We start from the raw sequence: 21,324 nt of genomic DNA on the forward strand, positions 1-21,324 counted from the left end.
CACTGTCACTTCACTACTGCAATTACACACACACACACATAATACACACACTGCATATAAACAGGATTCAATCATGACAAAAAGGCAGCCCTGAAAGAAAAAAAGAAAGTCTAAACTCCCTTGTGTTTTCATTTCAGGCAGTGGGACCGTCTGTTGTGTGATTTATCGTTCAGTGAGTCTTCCCTTCACTCTGTATCATTGTTATTTTTAGGCTTTTTTTCCCCCTGCCCTGACCCTGAATTGTGTTAAATATAGTTTTCAGAGATATGAGAGCTATTGTTGTTGTAGTGAAGGCTGTGAAATATCAAATGAATGGGCTTGAAAAGGGCTCCACAATAGTCCACAAGGGCATCCGTAACCAGGTCTTTGAGAAGGGACAATAGCAGTTTGACTCATGGCTGTACTTGAGCCGCTTTCTGCAGCTATGAACACACACATACACACACACACACACACACACACACACTTTTTCTTTCCTTGACCACGCTCTCACTTCCACAACTCATAGCTCAGGATGCATCAATGTCACAGCTCCTGGCGATGATGATCGTGTGGCTTTGAGTGGGTCGTGACCGCACACACACACACACACACACGCACCTCGGAAATGGCCTGAGGGTATCTCAGAGGGAGAGTGATTTACAGTGGCTCTCGGGCACGGGTTCCTTCCCACATATTTAATCTTTTTGTTGACCTCTGTCAGGCTGAATTTATGTCACACAGTGAGCATGTGAACTGCAGCTAACCTTGAAAACAGTTTTTTTTATTTTATGTATTGTTGTCTTTTCATAATGTAAGTGTAAGTGCTCCATCATTAATCTCACTATAAACAGACGACATCAAGGCAATTACGAATAATTGTTGTTTTTCCCTCTGAGGAACATCAGTCAGTGATATTGAAACATCCGTAGACGTCATATAGGCCCACAGGCTGTCAGCAGGTCAAACATGTGCTGGGTGTCATGATCAATCTTAATAACTCCAGCGGTTGTCATCACCCGCAACAGTCTGAAAGGAAGAGGAAACCTTTAGTGTCGTGGCCTTGGGTGCTCCGCTACCACCAGGTGCCTCTGCATAATCCTCAGTTATGATAGGCTAATCCCGGTCAAAGGCAGGTCTTGCATTCAACGTTTTGTTCTCATTTATATCCATTGACTTTATATGTAGTGCAGAAAATGGTAGTTCCCAGAGTATCCACTTCAGTCTTGCTCCAAAGACCCAAAGAATCCCCGTTAGACGGCTTCAAACCACCAATATTTAAACTACTTGAGGACTACGTCCATGTTTTTTGTTGTCTCTAATGATACTTTAAAGAAAACAGTAAATCAGTGGTGTTATATATTTTATGTCCTCGCATTTCTTGACACCCTTGCAAGTCAGAGCCCCTGTTTGTCCACCCCAGTCCAAAGAGTCTGGACACGGCCCTGATCTTTATGAAGAGTTATTATTGAAACGTTTGACACAAACGTGACGAGGATACTGAACTTCATCACGCCTGCTCAGTCTTCATCTTCATACCAGAACTGTCCTCCTTCATTCCTGCTGTAACACTCCCATCAGCTGTAAGCTAAAGAGGATTTCTGAAGAATTTAGTGTTGTAATGGAATAATTAAAGGGCGACTCCCACATGAAAACCTTTTGGTAAGATTGCACACAGTTATAAGAAGTTTCCAAACATTCTTAAGGATTAAGAAAGATTTCTATCATCTTCAAAGAATTCTGTTTGTATTCTTTAGGGAATGCTCTCTTTGGTACTTTGTTGTTTCCTTCAACATGCAATCGCTGTAAAAGAATAGACCTATCATGTTTAAACTGAGACAAAGCAATATTGATTCACACTTCCAGCAGTTATGGAGCAACGTTATCATTTATATGAAGTAAAGTTTCTGGCCTCCTGGCAAAAGAATGTCCATTTTCTTTTAGCTCTGGTTTGGGCTCCACAAACACCGTCGACGTAGAGACCTTCACCATTCAACCTGAAAACTTTGGTGAAGTAAGAATATTTGGCAGAAAGGGTTAAATAAATCCACATTTTTCCCCCCACTATGGCTCCACCTAAAAGATTATCCCTTCAGTGTGTAGCCGACTTTCATCAACTTCTGTGAGAAAAACAAAAGGGGTTCAGTTCTGCGGAGTTGATTTAAAAATCCAGACTTGATGTTTACTTCTAATCAGCACTCGATGCTTAATCTGGAAAACCCCTTCACACAGAGCCATGGAAAGATTCAAGGTCTGACCTGAACCACCCACGTATTTAGTGTAATAAAGACAGCCTGGCTCAGGTTTTTAACTCTGTTATAAACTCCTTTCCTCTCTCTCCTCCTCCTTACACGCCTCCTCTCCTTCCGGCTGTCTTTGAATCTCTAAAGCAGAAGTGGAGTTCAATGATGCAGCTGGATCGTCTCTGCAACTGTTTTCATCTTTGTCTTTGTCTCTGTAGCATCTCTTTACACCCAAACCTGATATAAAGACTCTTTGCTGCTGCCTCCGCTGTCATGTGAAAAAAAAATTTGTGTCGTTTTTTAAAGTTTCAGTACTTTCCCATACCAGCCAGCATTAGAAAACCAGAGATTATATTGTTTTAAAACATGTTGTAACTAAAACATATTGAACATGTAACAACCCTATAGTGTTGTAAACTGCTTTGCATGAACGGGCTGAGCTGTGATCAGTCGTGCATGCTGGTAGAGAAAGGTGACATTGTGTGTTGTGCTGTTATCATTACAGCAATAAGGAAGTGTTGCTTTCATCCCAACAGATCTGATGTTACACCCGGTGCACAAGAAATACTTCAGGGCTTTATTCTGCCCCGCACATGCAAGCTGTTTTGGTAGCATTGCGTAAAGGCTGAATCCGTGCTCATAAGAAATGTTTTGTCTAGACAGAGTGTGAAATAAAAAAACAATGTTATGTAAAAAAGGTAGAGAGAGAGAGAGATAGGATCTGTCTGAAGCATACCTTATGTCAAAACTACAGATTGTGTTAATCAGGGAAAATGTCGGTTGTCAAGATCGCCATCTTCCATTTCAATTTCTTTGCTCTCTTTGTACAAAAACAAAACAAGCAAAAGTCCGAGCAGGATATAGACTGAAAGATAAGAAAGGGAAATGTTTCAGTAAGTGCAGGTGACAGATGGAAGACAGACAGATGGTCTGATCCTTTATCAGTTGTAAAACCTGCAAAACTGTGTTGACAACAGTTGCAGTCAGAATGCATTAAGTAAGAGCAATCCAGTGTGAGGAAATGACATGAGCAACAAGCGTAATGAAAGAGCTCGTAATGAGCAAAGAAAAAAACAAGAGATCCTGCTGCTAAAACCACTCGACTTATTTGTCTTGAGGATCGTGACCTGAGATGCCCCCCCCCCCCCAAAAAAAAATAAAATAAAAATGAAGCAACCAGCGGCTGTGTTTGGAATCCAAAGTGAAGAGGAAGTGTTTCTTTTTGGAGTGAATTTTGGCATAGGCAGAAGATGTTCATGAATAAGTGACTCTGACTAGTGGATCTCTGTGAAGAGACCGTCTTGCTTCAAGGGATTGTGTTCGAGGGTTTTTGAGGCTTTGAAGAATCAAACGGCTGTGTTGTGTTTGATGTAACCTCTGATTTCTTTTTTTTTTTTTGTAATCTAATTTTCATAAAGGGGGAGTGTTGTGGATGTCTCTGCTGAGATGAGAACTGACAGCAAGTGATTGCAGCAGACTGAGGAAAATAAATTCTGTAGAGCGAACAAACCATCTTAAGAGGTTTTTATGACTCTCATTACTTAAATACAAGCATGACTTTTTTTATTTTGTTCATCCAGATTGTCATGGGAGAAGTTCACTACAGGATATCCAACACTGTGCTAATCCAGCAGATCCGCTCATGAATATAGAGTAAATGTTGGTCATTGTGAGCGTGTTAGCTAACATGGTCATCTGGCTCAGTGTTTCCCAACTTTCTTCCTTGTTGTTTGAAGCCAACGCTCTAGCTCAGACAAGCAAAATAACAGTTGACACAAAGACTGTGACAGAAGACAAGAAGGAGATTTGTTTTAAGTAATAAAATATTTACAATGTCATCTAAGAGTGAATGGATACAGGTAGATAAATTCTATTCTCGACAGTGTGTTATACTGAAAAAAGTCACATGTGGATGTCTGAGCATCACAAATGTAGAAAGTTGTCCATTTTGACGGTCCTTCTTGATGAGATGGAAGAACTTTTTTGAAAATAGAAATGAATCAGTGAAGTCCTTTTTTCCCAGATGTTCCTTGAGGAGAAACACAAGTATTTTTTTTTTTTTATCTTTAATTCCTATTCCAGCATGTGGAGCTTGTTCCACTGTTTGTGGAAATTTCATGAGTCACAACCTTTTAAGAAAGTTAAAGAAAATCAGTTTCCATTAAAGAGGGAATTTTGAAACAACAAAAAAAAATAGTAAAGACAGACTGTATAAATAATGGATTTGGCCCAATGACGTCACCCATTGGTTGGCTGACTGTTTGTTTGAAGCTTGGATTTTGGAAATCCGGCTGAAGGAGTGGGTGGAGTTGGAGGGGTGCGAGGTGTTTTGGTAAATGCCAAGCTATCAAAGCCACGCAGTATAGTTTCCATTGCTCATTCATTGTATTCTGAATGAGCTTCTTGACCATCAGATTTCTCACAGAATGAGAGTCTGTGTGTGGTGGTAGAAGACCAGGGTTGTTTATTTGTTAGATTTTAGAAGCTAAGATAACTTGTGGGAACGTAGTACTCACTGTCTGCACACAGCAAAAACAATGAACGACTGAGGTGGAGATACAGTCCTCTCATCACCGCAGTCTTCTTTATGGGGGGAAAGCCGACAACAATCTTGTCTCCCCATCAACAGGACCGCAGGCTTCTTGTTAAACCAAGCAACAGGCCATATTATTCTCCTTGGAATTATATTACTAAATCCCCCAAAGGCGCCAACAACACAAACACAAATACGAGGACACTGACTGTATGAGCTGAGTTGACGCATAGTTTACGGTTAGGATCTCCCTCCTGCTGTAAAAAGCCACCATGCCCCTCATAATGTGACGGTTTTAGCCTTTATAAATGGATGGGACAGTTTTTTTTAAAATCCGACCTTATGTGGGTGTCATGGTTGGAAACCTGAGCTAGAGAGCAACATATATTTTGTATGAGGTTGTTAACATGTGTAATTCAACTTTAACGTTGGTAATTTAATATGGGGCCTGATGGGAATTGATAGATAGATACTTTATTGATCCCGAGGGAAACTCGCTTTTGGAGTCAGCCTCTAGTGGACACTTGTGGAACAGCAACATTATGAAATTCCATGTTCTTCCATGTTTGGAATTCCAGGCTTAATTTTCCAGTCACTGATGTTGCTGCTTGAAAGTAGATTTTGGACAGGAGTGATTACTCACTTACTTGCTTATTTCAGGTTCTGGCTGATGGCCTAATCTCTGCTGTTGAAGTTGCACCATTGTGCAGGCCGAAACCACCTCATCATGCAGTAAAGATCCAGATTCAGGACGGATGAAGATGGATGCTTGAGTTTGATTTCTTTGTCAGGTGTTCTCATGCTTGAGTTGTGTTTTCTCCAGGTGAAATATGCAGAGGAGCAGATGGAGTTCTGTGTGTCATGAGATTACAGGTGCTCAGAGAGCTGGTCGGACCAGACTGGGCGGTTGTAGTAGGAGGAATGTGGGCTATTTCCACAGCTCGGTTGTCATCTGTCAAAGAGGCTGTCAGACTGTGTGTTTTTTGCCTTGTGTGTGCATTCTTCAGAGCTGTGTGTAGGAGTAAAGCTGAAGGGGGAACACAATTACTGCCTGCGTACCTAGAAGCCTCTATTAAAGCAGGGAGAAAGGTGCTAAAAGCTCTGACACTTGCAGCACTGACCATCGTAAGGAGACAACACATCTGATGGCATGTCTGACATCATGGGAACTGGACCGAGAAGGAGGCGATTTGGTATGTGTTTTACTCAGGAAATCACAAAAATAAGGATTTTTCTTGAGATATACTGTAGGTTGTGTGTTTTTACCCGCAGCTCAGTGTGATATGGATTGAGTTTGATGTAAATGTAACAAATAGGACCTTCAGGTTTTGTTTCCTTGGTCAGCGTGTCATAGGCTCTGACACACTCACCCGGCTTTCTTACATCAGTGTTAATTCAGCCCGGTTTGCACAAACATGCACACCACAGTCTTGTGCTGGCTTGAGTGAGCTTGTGTAAGTGCTCCCTGATCAGCCCTGTGCTGAGAACGCTCTCTGCCCTCCTTGTTGTGTTTACTGGGTTGCTATTGTTACAGACAGACCAGCGCAGCGGTCCTAATCACTGCACACATCCCATCCATTGTTTCACTGTAAGCCTGCTGAAATCAGGAAGTGTTACTCTTGCTCTGTTTGCTGCTTGTTTTCTGTCATCATTTCCATCATCTGTGTCTCTCTGAGGGAGTAAAACAGGAATGTTTTGAGTAAACTGTTTACCCAAGAGCAAAGAAAAGTGTGTTCGATTGATTGAAGATTTAAAAACAAGGTTGCCTATGTACCAATAAAATCCCTGTGTAAGCTTGAAAAAAAGAAACAGACACGGATGACTGAACATATTATTACTATACAGTTTAAAATGAATCTTTATGTAGATTCTTTGTGTATTTTGTCACAGAACAGCTTTAGGGTGCCAACATTTTGGAAAACGCCAGAAATCCATCTGATCTTCCGCCCAGTTGACAGACTGTCAAAAGTTTGAGCATTTGTTCAGGCGTCAAGCTGCTCCATCAAACTGAAAGTGAAACAACGATCAGGATAAATGTATGTTGTCAAACCAAGTCAAGAACCACACTCATAAAACCAAATGATTGGTAAAATGTACCCTTTTAAATGATGATTACATACTGGACTCTTAAATAAAAGTGTATGTATGTCCCTAAAAAAGGCCCAAAAATAAATATAAAAAGGTGAAAAGTAGAGTGGGATAGAGCTGCATGCCAAATATTTAGCATGTTTTAAAAACAGACACAACAGTCACGCTCAGTTGTCTATCCTGTAAACAACACCAAACACAACAGGGATATCAGTATGCAGAACCATCTTCCCCTCTGCCCTTGATATCAAGGAGACTGGAAAGGAGACTGTCGAAGGCGTTTAGTCATTTGACTTTGTGATCTGCCGATAGAAGTCACGTCAGCCACATGAATCAGATCAAAATCTCTGCAGTATCTCCAGAACTGTCTCAGGACTGAGGCCTTCCTGTCTGGACGTGGACTTGACTGAGTTACAGGTCAGAATGTTTTATTCAAGACCTTAAGTGGCTCCCATTCTGCTGACCGAGGTTTTTAAGGGTCACTCACGGATCAAAAAGGAGCTGCTAACGTGTTTATTCAGCTCACTGACAAATATGTTACAAACACATTGATACATGTAATAATCTACATTAGCAGAGATGGAGAACAGTCACTCCAACAAGAACGATTCTGCAGCACAGACCTGAAACCTTTGTTTATCAGTGGGATAAATAATTAGCACGTTTTCTGTCCACAGCAGGGTAAGTCATAAAGAACAGTTCAAATGGAGTCATGAGACTTTACCACTAATTATATTTCACTACAGTAAGTACCCGCCATGACTTTAACTGTTGATGTCCTTCAAACTGAGAGCAGTGATTCAGTGAAAAATGATTAACTGTTCTGCTTTTGGACAAACTCATAAACCAGCATGGTCAACAGAGTCCATGTAAACAATGACGGTGGGTTTTTGTACATGTAAAAAAAGAGAGAAAGTTATATTTCTTTGCTTTATTAACAGAGTAGTTCACCTCCTGAGTTGTTGAAAGTTTTTAGGATTGTACAAGTCAAACTAAGGCCTCGTTTGTAACTCCACATCTCACAGTTTCACAATAAAAGCCACTCAGTAGTTAGTAGCGGTTAGTTTTAAACTAAGCAGTTAAATAATTTCAGATTGTATCCAATAATCAATAAAACCCGTTCATTAAAGTAACTACAAAGTACATTCATGCATCATATCCTGTGAGGTCTTGGAATAGTTATTGATGTAACAGTTTCACAAATGTATTTATTTTTATTATTTTATTTTTTTTCAAATTAAATTCCATTCATGTACTTGGTTTTAAATTTGTGAACATGATTTGCAGAAGTTAATTATTATTAACTCTTTTGTGTTATTAGTTGTGTGTATGTAGGTGAGATATTCTAATCCCCCGTCCGTGCTCTTTCTGAGATCTCGCTTCAAATGTTTCTCTTCATGTGTTTCCTGCTCCGTTCATTCTCATGTTTAATATTTGCACTAGAAACTGTTTTTCTTTGGCATTAGGGGCCATGTGGTGAGGTCGTCGTGGCTACTACCTGGAGCTTGCATGTACTGAGCCTTCTGTTAAAGGTGGAATCACTGTCAGGGATCCAGTACAGTAAAAACATATATGGGACATTATGTGGATGAAGGGTGTCTTCCCTGAGTGCTTAGCCTTTCATAATCCCTGACCTCTTTCTCTTAACCCAGGTGAGAACCTATCGGGCTGCATCTGATGACGTAAAGAGAGTTCAAGCTGCTGATGATATTCAGCAAGGGAGGCAAGAAACTCAAACTCAGTGACCTTTCCTTTGAAATCATTTGGACCACGAGTCTGTCTGAGAAAACTTGCGCACAGTGGCAGTCATTCATCCGTGCATGGCTGAAGACTGCTGGGGGGAAAAAAGCCTAAGCATGCAAGTTTGAACTGTTATGATGATGTATTGATTGTTTCTGAAACAGCAGGCCCTGAAGTCATAATAAGAAAAGGCAGGGCGGTGTTGCATTGGTAATCATTGGCCATGCCTTGGGTTAAAAGGTGGAGTGTTTGTATATAACCTAATATGGATTATTCTTTCAGGAGGCACACACACACACACACACACACACACACACAGACTTCTAGACTTTCATGCATAATGCATTAGAAGTCCTCTCTGTACAGAAGTTGTTGTCCTCATAATGATATCAGATTTCCACTTGCAGCGAAACACACAGCGGGGGAATTGTTACCCTAAACAGATTCCGGTTGCTCCGACAATATGTCCCTTTCTCCGGTCTGTTCAAGCTCTTTTATCCAGAGTTGGAGGGATGAAGGACTTTTTTGCGCATTACAGACGTAGGTTGCCTGCAGGGTCTCTTTGCTCCACAATTACTGCTTTATGAGGCCGCTCGACTGAAGCCAAGGAGAGGGAGCAAACGGAGGCACAGGGTGTGAAGATCTCTGGTGCGCCGGTGTCTGTTCCTGACTCTCTTAAAAGTCTTTAAAATTCTCTTCTGTCTGGTATTGAAAGCATCATTTTGTGTCTTTGTTTCTATTTTACGCAGACTTAAAAAAAAAAAATTCAATCCATTTAAACCCAACACCAGCTCCATTACTGCAAATTAATGCTGTATGGGCGTTGAAATAGAAACTAAACTTTTTTTAAAATTGTGTTTCCCAGTCACAAATTGTCCTTAAGCTACAGTACCAGAATTTAGTGCTACTTAAGATAGACATTTCTCAAAAGTTTTTTTTGTGCTGAGTATTTATTCATTTTGAAACTTGAAACCTGAAATGTGATAAATATACAGACTGTATAGAATATGGGCGCAGTCTCAGTGATGTCACTCACTGGTTTCTGAAGCTGTGTAGTGCACAGTTATAAAAGCCTGAGTGACATTTGGGGTACTGGTTAGCTGTTTTCGAGGACACTGAAGTCTGCACTGTTTGTTGCTTTCTAGATTGATTGAAAGTTAGGTTGAGTCAGCATTTCCAGTATGGACACAAATCGATGACATCACTGCGAGTACGTCCATATTTAATACATTATATGGTTCCAAAAGGAGCTTTTATTATCTACTCACCTAAGATTTGTCCTAACTGCAGTCGAGCCAGAAAGAATCTTTTTAAAATATTCTGACAAATGAAGTTTTATGCCATCACTCAAGCGCACCATGCTGGGTGACCACATTACAGTCGCACCTGCATCCTGTATGTCAGGTTTACAGGTTATATGTCCTTTCTTGGCTGTATTTGTTTTGTTTTGTGTTGTAAAAGTTCTTGTAGAAAGTTCTGTGTGTGTGTGTGTGTGTGTGTGTGTGTGTGTGTGTGTGTGTGTGTGTGTGTGTGTGTGTGTGTGTGTGTGTGTGTGTGTGTGTGTGTGTGTGTGTGTGTGTGTGTGTGTGTGTGTGTGTGTGTGTGTGTGTGTGTGTGTGTGTGTGTGTGTGTGTGTGTGTGTGTGTGTGTGTGTGTGTGTGTGTGTGTGTGTGTGTGTGAGACAGATGATCACACGGTTAAAAAAGCCATCCACACCCATCTGGATCCCCGCTCCGTTGCCTGGCTGCTCTCCTGTGATAACATGAGCTCAAGGCCCTCAGAACGTTACAACCTAATGGTCCATGCTGCCTTCGTCACTTTGTCTCACAGAGCAAGACGGAGGAGAGGGAAGGATTGAGAGAGATGGAGGATGTTGAGAAAGAGGAAATAACTTTTTCATTCCCTATTATTTACAGTCAGGGGGGAAACAACGGGGATGGAGAAAAATATCGCAAAGCTGCTTAGTGCTATGATTCAGTCGGGGGATTTGACTCCGCTCTCACCCCCACTTGAAGCAGTGTGGTGGAGGCGGACAAAGAGTGAGATAGAGGGGGAGTATATGTGCGTGAGTGTGTGTGTGTGTGTTTGTGTGCGTGAGAGAGAGAGAGAAACAGCGTAGGAGAAGCACAATCTGGTATAGCTCCATGTGAAAATGACCTACTTCCCGTCAGCCCACTCTCTATTGGATTGCTGTTTTCTGATGTGTGGAGAAGAGAGGGGGGGTGGGGGGTGTCCTCCAAGGGTTCTGGGGGGGAAGAGGTTGACGTGGCTTGGTTAAATGAACGATAAGTAGGTGGCTCTAAGGGGCCCCGCTGTGCAAAATAAAATAAATATGTGTGTGAAGTGTAGATTGTGCATGCATGGCTTATATAGTGTGTGTGTTCTCCTGTGTGTGTGTGTGTGTGTGTGTGTGTGTGTGTGTTCTCCTGTGTGTGTGTGCGGTGTGTGTGTGTGTGTGCATGAAGTGTGTGTGTGCTCATGTAGTTAAACATGCAGTGTGATGTGCCGCTCGCTCGCTTGCTCTCTTTCTGCAGTGTTAATTACACCTTACGAGTTGACTATCAGAGAGCCAATATTTGAGGGGGCCGGCCTCGGCAGATGTTCGGCGGTCAGTGTGTGTGTGTAGGTGTGTGTGTGTGTGTGTGTGTGTGTGTGTGTGTCAAACACACAGGATGTTATTTATGGCACTGATCTGCTTTTTAACAGGGACGTTTCTGTGGTTTTCATTTGGCTTGAAGAAAAATTCTCGTGGGAAACTTCTTGCTCAGATGTGGCTTTTATCTAATCACAAACCTCCTCTGTTGTTAAAGTGTATAAGACCGTGCCTGTGGTGGGAAATTAAACTTCTTACACAGCTTTTCCCAGCTCAAGAAATACCTGCATGTTCATATTTTTAACATTTATACAAATACACACATAGAAAGAGATTTCCTTTGACCTAAAGTTACCATGAAACAGCTAGCTGAGCGCTAGTTGTGTAGCATATTAAATTGTTTCCATATTAGCAGAAAGCCAGGGAGGGACTTGTCGCAGATATTCAGTATATCAATTGGCATTTAGAACAGCCAATAACGCTGCAATCGAGGACATTCAAGCACAAACACACAGCGACTCCTACAGTAACTGTCAGGTCAAAGTTGTAGATCCTGTGTGTCAAAGGACGGGGACGTTTACATCCGAGAAAGTGTTTGATCGGAAGAGACAGCAGACACGCCTCAAGACGAATCTGCAGTGTGGTTTTGTTTTTGGTAGTGATATCATGAAGATTGAATGTATCACTCATTCTGGGGTCCATGTGACAATCAACGGCAGACGTTTGATAAACCCTCAACATTTAATTTGATTTCACTGACACTGAACAGATATACTTAACATGTCTTAATTAAAATGGCAACAGCAGAGAGTCCTGTTAAGCCTCAACAATCAGCAGCTTGATACTCATATAAACTCCTGGCTAACATTCCCCTCATCATTCTGGCGACAATTTGCTGACTGAAAAAAAGAAGAACGAGTCACTGTTGGGGTCAAACACCTTTTCCTTTCTGCCATCCAAACTGTGTGTAGGCCCTTAGCTGTACACTGGCCACCAGCACTGACCAAACAGGATGTTCATAAAAGAGGCTCATACCACTTTAAGAAGAGCGACTTTACGTTTTGAACCAGGCTACCTGAATCATGTGATTAAAAAACCTGTTTGATTTATCTTCGCCTTGAATCCTGGAGCATATATTGCTGTGACCTTTGTCCATATCTGAGAGTGTGTGATGCTCTGCTTTGCGTTAGTGTACTTATGTAGGTCATGACTAATGTGTTCTGCTTGGATTCATTGAAGAGGTATGCACTGTCAGACTTAATCCCTGTGACTCTGACTGGCTGCTTGGAAGGTGAATTAATTTAATCCATCCACATAACTCTGCCCCTCCCTCTCTTCGTCGCTCTCTCTCACACACATGCTCTTTCATTTTCTCCGTCTCTTTGTGTTTCGCAGTTCCTGAGGACCTGTCTTTGGAGGAAAGAGATGAGCTGTCGAACATACGGCGCAGGAAAAAAGAGCTTCTGGATGATATTGAAGTGAGTGATGGTGGAAAGAAGATGTTTCTGGGTTGTTTTTTTAATTTGCAGAAAGTTATCCGTAGTGTTAGAAATGTTGGAGACCCGTTTGATGCAGTGATGGTCAATATTGCATATTGGCATTGCCCCCCGATTTGATAGCTGCATGTGTGATGTTTTTGCATGCAATCACCATCCTATAACGTACAGTATGTTTAGACCAGCTCACAACCTTAACCCTTTTATCAGGATATTTAACATTAAAAAGTTTTCGCTGTCTCTCTTTCTGCAGCGGCTGAAGTTTGAGATCGCCGAGGTGATGACTGAGATCGAGCAGCTAACCTGTGTAGGAGAGAGGTGAGTTCTTCCTTTTGACTTATTCAAGAAATGTTGGAGGGCTCTCGTTATCTATTCATCTTCTGATTGTTCTTCAGAAGTCTACCATGGGAGTTTTTATAAAACGTCCACAAACACTGTGCTCTGTCTCTGAGGTCGATTTAAAGGAAAGGAAGGAGCATGGTCCAGCATGGTCTCATGTGCAAGAACACATTTATTAAAACAAGTGAGACTATGCAGAAGAGGCTTGTTTAGTTCTTTGTATGATCGTTTTCCACAGAAAAGGATTACATATTCACATCTGTAAATGTCGTCAAATAAAAAGCACAACACCTGCAGATATGGAGTTTAAACAGAGTTTAGATTTTTTTTTTTGACTAAAACAACAACATTGAAATGAAAACAGAAAAAGACATCATCATAAAAAAAACCCTCACAGGTGAGACAGAAACGAGCTGTGAAACCAACCATCATTGAACTGAAAACATCAACAACAAGTTTAGTAACAAATGAAAAGCAGACAGGTGTGAAAAGCAGGAAGAGTGGACCAGTTACTGATAATCAGCAGCTTTTTATAAAATGTAAATAAAATGCATTAAAATGGAAACTCTACCATTCCTGTGGAAGGTAAAGCCGTAAATACTCAGATTATCTTTGTAGGGGGTAAGTGAGTCTTATTTTCTATGAGTAATAGCTCAAACCCCCCCAAAAAAGCTTCAAATACTCAGCTTCAAACAGGATGAAATGATCTTTTACCAGGAAGTGTGTTTGCTTCACTCGAAGATGAAATGAATGTTCAGTAATGTTGAGCAGAAATGTTCTCTTCATTCATCAATCCAGTAAAAACGGACTTTCTCTTTCCTCAAAAACCGTGTTGTCACCTCCACCATGAGCCTCACACCTGTGTGTGTGTGTGTGTGTGTGTGTGTGTGTGTGTGTGTGTGTGTGTTAATCCCTCTTTGTTTGAGGAGTGAAGCGGGACAGTCCCTTGACTAACCATTAGCCAAACAGTCTGTATTCAGAAGCTTTTGTTGGATTGGTTGATGAGGTGGAGTGAGGAGGCCGTGTGTCAGGCTTTGTTTGTGTGTGTGTTTGCGTGTGTGTGTGTGTGTGTGTGTGTGTGTCTCAGGTGCAGCTGGCAAAGGGACCAGGGCTATTTTGAGCACACAGGAAGCGTGGGGAGTGAACAGACACAAAGGTGGAGATTTCCCTGCGGGGTGAATGCAAAATTTGTTTTGAAGGAGAGTGACATTAAAATGAGAAATATTCCTCCGAATGGCTGCAGGATGTGTCAAACTGAAGAGACGAGATTCACTCATTCCTGAGTGCAGCACAGGTGTTAGCACATGACGTAGAGCAGTGGTTTTCTTTCCAGTTTAACCCTGCTGTATGCTCACTCTTCACTCGTCAGACAAGAATACAAACAATCCAGCTACGTCCTGGAAGAGCCAAACACAAAGTGACTTAGTGAGCAAACACAGAAGCAGGAGATGACGCCACACCCCTAACTGTCATGTTAATGTGTTATTGTTTGTTTTATGTTGCAGCAAAACAACACAAAGAAATAAACAGATCGCCATGGGGAGGAAGAAGTTCAACATGGACCCGAAAAAGGTCAGGCCTTTCTGGAAACGTAGTCCTGGTCAGCCTCAATAACACTTTCTGTTTAACGACACGGCAACGAGAGATAGACCACCTGCCTCATCCTCCACCCCTTGTACAAAGATGAGGCCAAAATGATCTCTTGACTTCTCTTACATGTTGCACACGTGGAGCCAGGTCTTGTTGTCACGTGTTAACAAAATGTAACTTACCGATATAACGTCAAAGATCTCTCAGGTCGGTCCAATCCACATCAGAACAGATTCGTTAAATAATCCTGGTCCGGACACTCAGGATGGTCGGAAAAAATATTAAAGAAAATTCTCATTGGAGATGAGACCGATCCGATCTAATATTGGTATCGGGTCCGATATTTACTTAGACTTAGATTTAGACTGAACTTTATTGATCCTTTTGGGATGACTCCCTCAAGGAAATTTAGGTTCCAGCAGCATATACAATAAAAATAAAAATAAAAATAAAAGTTTATGTGTTTGATATTGGACTTGCGGCGCTGATCTACGTCCCTGATAAGAAATATGGTCGGGCTCTGAGAACATTCTCAGCTCGCACAGTCTCACTTTGAAGACGGTCCGACTGAACTTCAAAAAAGTGCCTGCAAATGGTCTCCATGACGATGTTCAGATGAGATGGACCAGCGCCTTCTATGTGTTAAAAAGTACAATTCTTACACTTTTGTTTTAAAGAAAATTTCTATCTGAAGGACATGATTGCTTCTCAGGTTAAATGGAGTTTACACGATGCAGGTTATGGAAAGGCAGTATTTGCTGGAGGTTAGCGGATTGCTAACCTCTGGCTACATGAGAATTACTGAGAAGGTGGCCAGAGGCATATATCATCAGCAGACGATAGCCTGATTCCAAGATTGATTTAAAAAAAAAAAGACCAAATGAGTAACTGAAGTGTAAGTGTGTCTTTTTTCTTTCAAACAGGGGATCCAGTTTCTGCTAGAGAACGATCTTCTCCAGCACACCCCAGAGGACATCGCTCAGTTCCTCTACAAAGGCGAAGGGCTCAACAAAACAGTCATCGGGGACTACTTAGGGGAACGGTGAGCTCTCCAGATTTCTTCTTCTTCCTCTCTCAGTCTCCCTTGTCAGATCCGCACCACACACGCTCAGACGAGGGCATAAAGCCCCAGGAAATTGCTGGTCTGGATTTATGGAGCAAAGCAGCGGCAGGAGAACTGTGCCAGTGAAATAACGGAGCCGACATGTGGTTCTTATCGAAGGGAAATCGAGGGGATATGACTGTCAAAATAACAGAGGTTTTACAATATATGCTGCCTGGCTCTCAGGACAAAGTGAGTTTCTTCCTGATACTGGTGCTGTTACATGGCTGCACATCAACTGTGACCTCCAAAGGATATGAATTAGTCCTTGCAGTGCTCAAACAATCCCCTTCAAACAGTTTAGTGTCTCATTTTCCTGTTCTGCTTTAATGAAGAGTGTAAAACATGTGTGACATTGAGCCCCTCTTCTCCTCCAGGGATGACTTTAACATCAAGGTCCTTCAGGCGTTTGTGGAGCTCCATGAGTTTGCAGACCTCAACCTCGTGCAAGCCTTAAGGTGAGAGGAAACAAAAATAGCACGATATTTGAAGCTTTTGTATCTTTGGTGGTCTTTTCAAATTCCGACAGCTGTGAGTAATAAAGTGAAAAAGAATTTGGTGTCTAATTTTATTCTTATGTATTTGAATAACAACTGAGCAGACAGCATCTGTTTCTTCAACCACAACAGAGGATTTTTTTTTAAGGTTCAGACATGGCAGGTATGCATTTTTTAGAGACGGGACAGTGGGTCGAGTCAGAAGTCGGGGAAAGAGAGAGAGAGTGGAGAATGACATGCAGGGAAGTGGCCACAGATCTGATTCAAGTCCGGGCCGTCCGCTTGGAGGTCTGTAGCCTCTGTAGATGGGACACAACCACCAGACTGCCAAGGGTTTTATAATGCATCTGCTTTGGCAACAACACAATGATCTCACTTACAAAAGGATATGAATTTGGTTTCATTGTGCTTAACACAGGTTTAAAGTGTGTAAACACTGAACCCTAGGTCCCATAAGTTCTTTACTTCCTTAAAGTAAATATATCTGAGATATATCTAGATTTACATTTTCAGTATCATTTAATTTCCATCTGCATCAATATTTCAAAGGCTGTCTTTATAATTGCTCTTTCTGTGTTTGTGCTGTTGCAGGCAGTTTCTGTGGAGCTTCAGACTTCCTGGCGAGGCCCAGAAGATTGATCGTATGATGGAGGCTTTCGCTTCCAGGTACTGCCAGTGCAATCCTGGCGTCTTCCAGTCCACAGGTACCTTAACCACACACACACACACACACACACACACACACACACACACACACACACACACACACACACACACAGCACTATATTTATGAGTCAGACTCAGACAGACAGTCCACTGCTGAGACTTTGGGCCAGCCAGACCAGCTCAGCGTCAGATCAATGCCTCTGGCTGAAGCAGACAGCTGGACCTGCTTGGGGTGGATAAATCTTCCACTTGTGGCCATATTTTGTGGAGATTTTCCTAAACTCTGGAGAACGTGAACTGTTTCTGTCAACAACTATATCTGCTTTCTGAGATTTAGTTCTAATGGAGGCGTTGTTGGACTTCATTGGTCTGTATGCTTCTCAGTTTCCCAGCCTGGTTAGCAGCCTGCTCGCTAATCGCAGAGTAATCACTACACACGTCTCCAGCAGTGATAATGAAATTGATTCCAGGTCAATAGTGGTCATTAGTGCAGTCTTGCTAGAGGACTGTCGCACGCCGCGTGCTGCTCCTGTGTGAGGCGAGCGTGTGTCGAGGAGGACACACAGGTGACAGCTCAGGTCATGAATATTGATGTGGTGCAGTGGTGACACACCCAGTCTTAGTTATTGGTCATCTCTCAGGACCGGAGCGCTCAGGGTCATAAATCACAGCGGATCGGCCACTCTGACTGGGGCTGTTAGGTTGTGGATGGATTAGGCGGAGGATGGTTAGCAGGAGTTATGATGTGACTGCAGGGACTTTATGATTTGACTGCGTTCGAGGGCGCCATGATTGTTTGTCCCAGAAAGTGTGGCTTTTTGTTGATTACATTCCCTTTTATTAGAGACAGTCCTAAATTTGATGACGAGGAAATCAGTTGATTGAAAGCTTCGAGCTGTCATCGACATACCACTATACTAATGAGAGAAATATAGACAACTGAAAAACCAACTGCCTTTTGAGAAACCATGGCACAAGACCAAAGACAAAAAATGATCAGTTTTTTGTTTCTTTTGTTTGTTTGATTTACATGTTCTTCATAAAGGGTTCATTATTATGAGGTCATTGATTTTATCAGGGAAGGTTAAAAAGATCAGAAGTTTTATTCATTTCTACACCTTTCCACATTCAGATTTATTAACTTTATTTACCGTAGGTTGGAAGTTCATTTTTAAAACCTACCAAGTCACGTGAAAAAAATAGAATACAGCCAGCTGCATCGTTCAGACAGCAGCATGTCATTTATATATTGATGTCTTGCACATTAATATAATTATAACAAATTCTCATATTATTAATCCTAGTCCTTCTCAACAGGGACAACAGATTAACAAATTATGAGCTAGAGTATTGGTTCCCAACCTGGGGTCTGGGCCCCCGCAGAGGGGTCACCTGAGATCTCAGTGGGGGCATGAGGCTCAGTCTGCTCTGAGTTTGTTGAGCGGGATTTTCTTGCACCACTTCACCGACTATCAAGGTGCAAGAAGAAGTCCAAAAGGTCCAGAAACACAATAAAGATCAACTTTATTAACTAATTCAACCAGAGCGTGTCGGCTCGTGGCCTTCATCGGGGTCATGATCTGACGTTGTAAAAGTTTGATTTGCACATAAAATCATGTTAACTGAATAAAACAAATACATGTATGTTCTTTTTAGAAAGCAATGTATCACTTTATTTTTCTGTGGGTCCTCAGGGGTGTTTAACTTTTCTTAGGTACAAGTTGGGGGTTTGCTCCAAGGGAAAAAAAGTTGGGATCCATTGAACTCGAGCCCTTGTTCATATCTGCTGTGAGGAGCTAAAATAAAAAATACATGACAACACACTCAAATGTATAGGAACTGGGGTCTATATTTCACATGTTTGAACGCACACAGCCTCGGGTTGTGCAGTTTTTGATGTATGACTCCGTGTGTAACTGCCTCCACAGATACCTGCTATGTCTTATCCTTTGCCATCATTATGCTGAACACGAGTCTGCACAATCCCAACGTCAGAGACAAGCCCCCCGTGGAGCGCTTCATCTCCATGAACAGAGGGATCAATGAGGGGGGAGACCTCCCAGAGGAGCTACTCAGGGTGAGCGATACCATACGTCTTTATTAGTTTGTGTGGTGTGACAAATATATCCAGTGTATCTGAAACAGGATGCAGGGAAACATGTGTCAGTACTGTTTCAGTGAAGTTGCTGCTTTTAATAAAAAACGGTTTTAGAACGTACACACAAAAAATAAACATGTAGGATATTCACCTGCGGTTAAATAAGAAGCTGTTTACACACATGCACAGAACATTTCCAGGGTTGAGCTGCATGTGTGAACACAAACAGCTGTATTTTTCACGCAGATGTTTTTCTGCATGCCTCCCTTGGTCAAAATGTCTGCACGAATTAGGGGTGAGCCAAACACCAGTGTGATCTTGATGCAAGTAGTGAAGCTGCTTCATTATGTTTTCTGTTCACCACAATGTTCTTTTCCACTCATGCTTCGATGTTGTTAATACGTGCTCTTACACATACTCTACTGTAGCGATGATATAAAGGCAAACAACTTGTCACTTTAGTGGCAGACAGTGTCGCTCCATCCATTATTTTGAAGTCTTGGATTGAGCAGTATTTCTTTCTTGAAATGTTCAGGAGTGCAAGAGTGATAACAGCAAAGAGTCATGCTTCACTAATTGAGACATCTGCAGCGTGGCAGATTCAAGTCTCCTCCCCAGCTACCGATGCTAGTGATCATGGTTCATGAAGCTGCACTCTGTAGGCTGTTACCTGAGCCAACGCGCCTTCAGATGAGTTTCAAAAGGCACTTTTTGTTAAAGAGCTCCCAGAGCCACTGAAGTATGAGTCATTGTCTCTCGCTGTGAGGCACTGAAATAGAACCTGTGAATGTCTTATTTAATGCACCGTTAGTCTGAAGGCTGGGATCAATGTTTGGAGGGAAAATTGTCTGCATGCTCAACAGTAAATTCTCAATGTTTTGCTCCCTGTTTCTGTGCAGAATCTCTACGACAGCATCAAGAGCGAACCCTTTAAGATCCCAGAGGATGATGGGAACGACCTGACGCACACTTTCTTCAACCCAGACAGAGAAGGCTGGCTGCTGAAATTAGGTTAGTGTGCGTCTTCCGTGCATTCCCCTGCTGAGTGAATGCAAAACATCCTGGATGATGACTTGATTTGGTTACTCTCCCACTATTTCTCACAACGATGGCTTTATTCTCACGGCTGAGGGAGAACTTGAGGGCTGAGGAAAGTTAACGTCGCTCATGCTTACTAAATCACTTTGTTTTAAGGGCTAACAACTGATGAACGTCAAACAAATTAGGCCTAAAATTAGATAAAGAGTTTAATATCTTTGATGTCAAACTTCAGTATTGAACTATGTCTTACATTGTGCAGGCAGTAATCTGAAATATGCATAAGGTCTGCACATTCTCACAGGACACTCAGTTCTTAGAAAATCTACTTTATGTGTGAAAGTCGTTGCAGGCCAGTTGTGCGTGCGTGCGCATAGTTAACACATTTAGACTTGTGAAAATCCTCTTCATGTAGTTTGGGGAGGAACACGATGTAATTATTTGTGTGTGCGCTCCAGGGATTGGATTGTTGTAATTTCTGCTGTTTTACCATTTGTTTCTGTTTATTTGCACATGTTTCTGCTTTGGTCCTGGCTCTGTCGCTCTGAAATTCACACCACATTAAAAACATCTCCTCCTGCTGCTGTGGCAAGCCTCGACATACCTACGTTACATCGCATCGCCTTCACTTTCCCAACATGTTTAATTGTTGTTAGGGGTTGATTTATTATTCACCTTGAAACTGTTGTTTTGTGTTATATAGTCTTTCAAAGGTGAAAGAGCAAACTCTCTGCAGGAGATGAGGTTTATTACACACACACACGTGCACACACACACACACCCTGACCTGCACATTCCTCCATCTCTGGGCTACGTCTCTGTTGTCTCATCAAACTAGTGAGTATGAATGCAAATAGCCCCATTGTGGCTCACAGACCTAACATGATTACATTCCAGTACCCTTCCTCCCTGGAGCCATTCCCCGCACCAGTTCTCACCATAATATTTCTAATTTAACTCTCTAAAAATAAACCCTGGAGGATGTGAAGGAATAAATGCCTGTTTTAGCTAATCTCTCTGTACGCTCAGCGGAAATTTGGACATGCTAATTCAATACCCAGAGTCTATTGAAACGTAAGGGAACTCAGAGACTTTGCAGTTATGTGTGGCCAATATGGGCTCACAAAGGGCACCATGAGACGGGGGATGTTGCAGTAAAGAACGTGTTGTGACCGTAAGGGATGGTTTGTGTTGACAGGAACTAATCAGGAATGCTAGGTCAAAGCACACACAGGATGTCAACATAGAAAATGCTGTCGTTCATGTTTTGTGCATGTCTTCACGTTTTGTGCCTTTGAACATGTTTTTCTCATAACGTGCAT

The 21,324-nt window shown here is 42.0% G+C and overlaps 1 protein-coding gene across 1 annotated transcript in view; it reads left to right on the forward strand.

Annotated features, from left to right (window-relative positions):
• The window catches only part of cyth3b (cytohesin 3b), a 36,927-nt gene that overhangs the window by 8,161 nt on the left and 7,442 nt on the right, over positions 1-21,324 (forward strand). Inside the window, exons 2-9 of the mRNA XM_079366265.1 lie at positions 12,572-12,654; positions 12,926-12,990; positions 14,517-14,583; positions 15,525-15,643; positions 16,081-16,161; positions 16,792-16,904; positions 18,795-18,943; positions 19,864-19,975. Coding sequence (XP_079222391.1) covers positions 12,572-12,654; positions 12,926-12,990; positions 14,517-14,583; positions 15,525-15,643; positions 16,081-16,161; positions 16,792-16,904; positions 18,795-18,943; positions 19,864-19,975 — 789 coding nt within the window. The remainder of the gene's footprint in view (positions 1-12,571; positions 12,655-12,925; positions 12,991-14,516; positions 14,584-15,524; positions 15,644-16,080; positions 16,162-16,791; positions 16,905-18,794; positions 18,944-19,863; positions 19,976-21,324) is intronic.

The sequence above is a fragment of the Symphodus melops genome, assembly GCF_947650265.1.
Source record: "Symphodus melops genome assembly, chromosome: 17".
NCBI classification, from domain to species: Eukaryota; Metazoa; Chordata; class Actinopteri; order Labriformes; family Labridae; genus Symphodus; species Symphodus melops.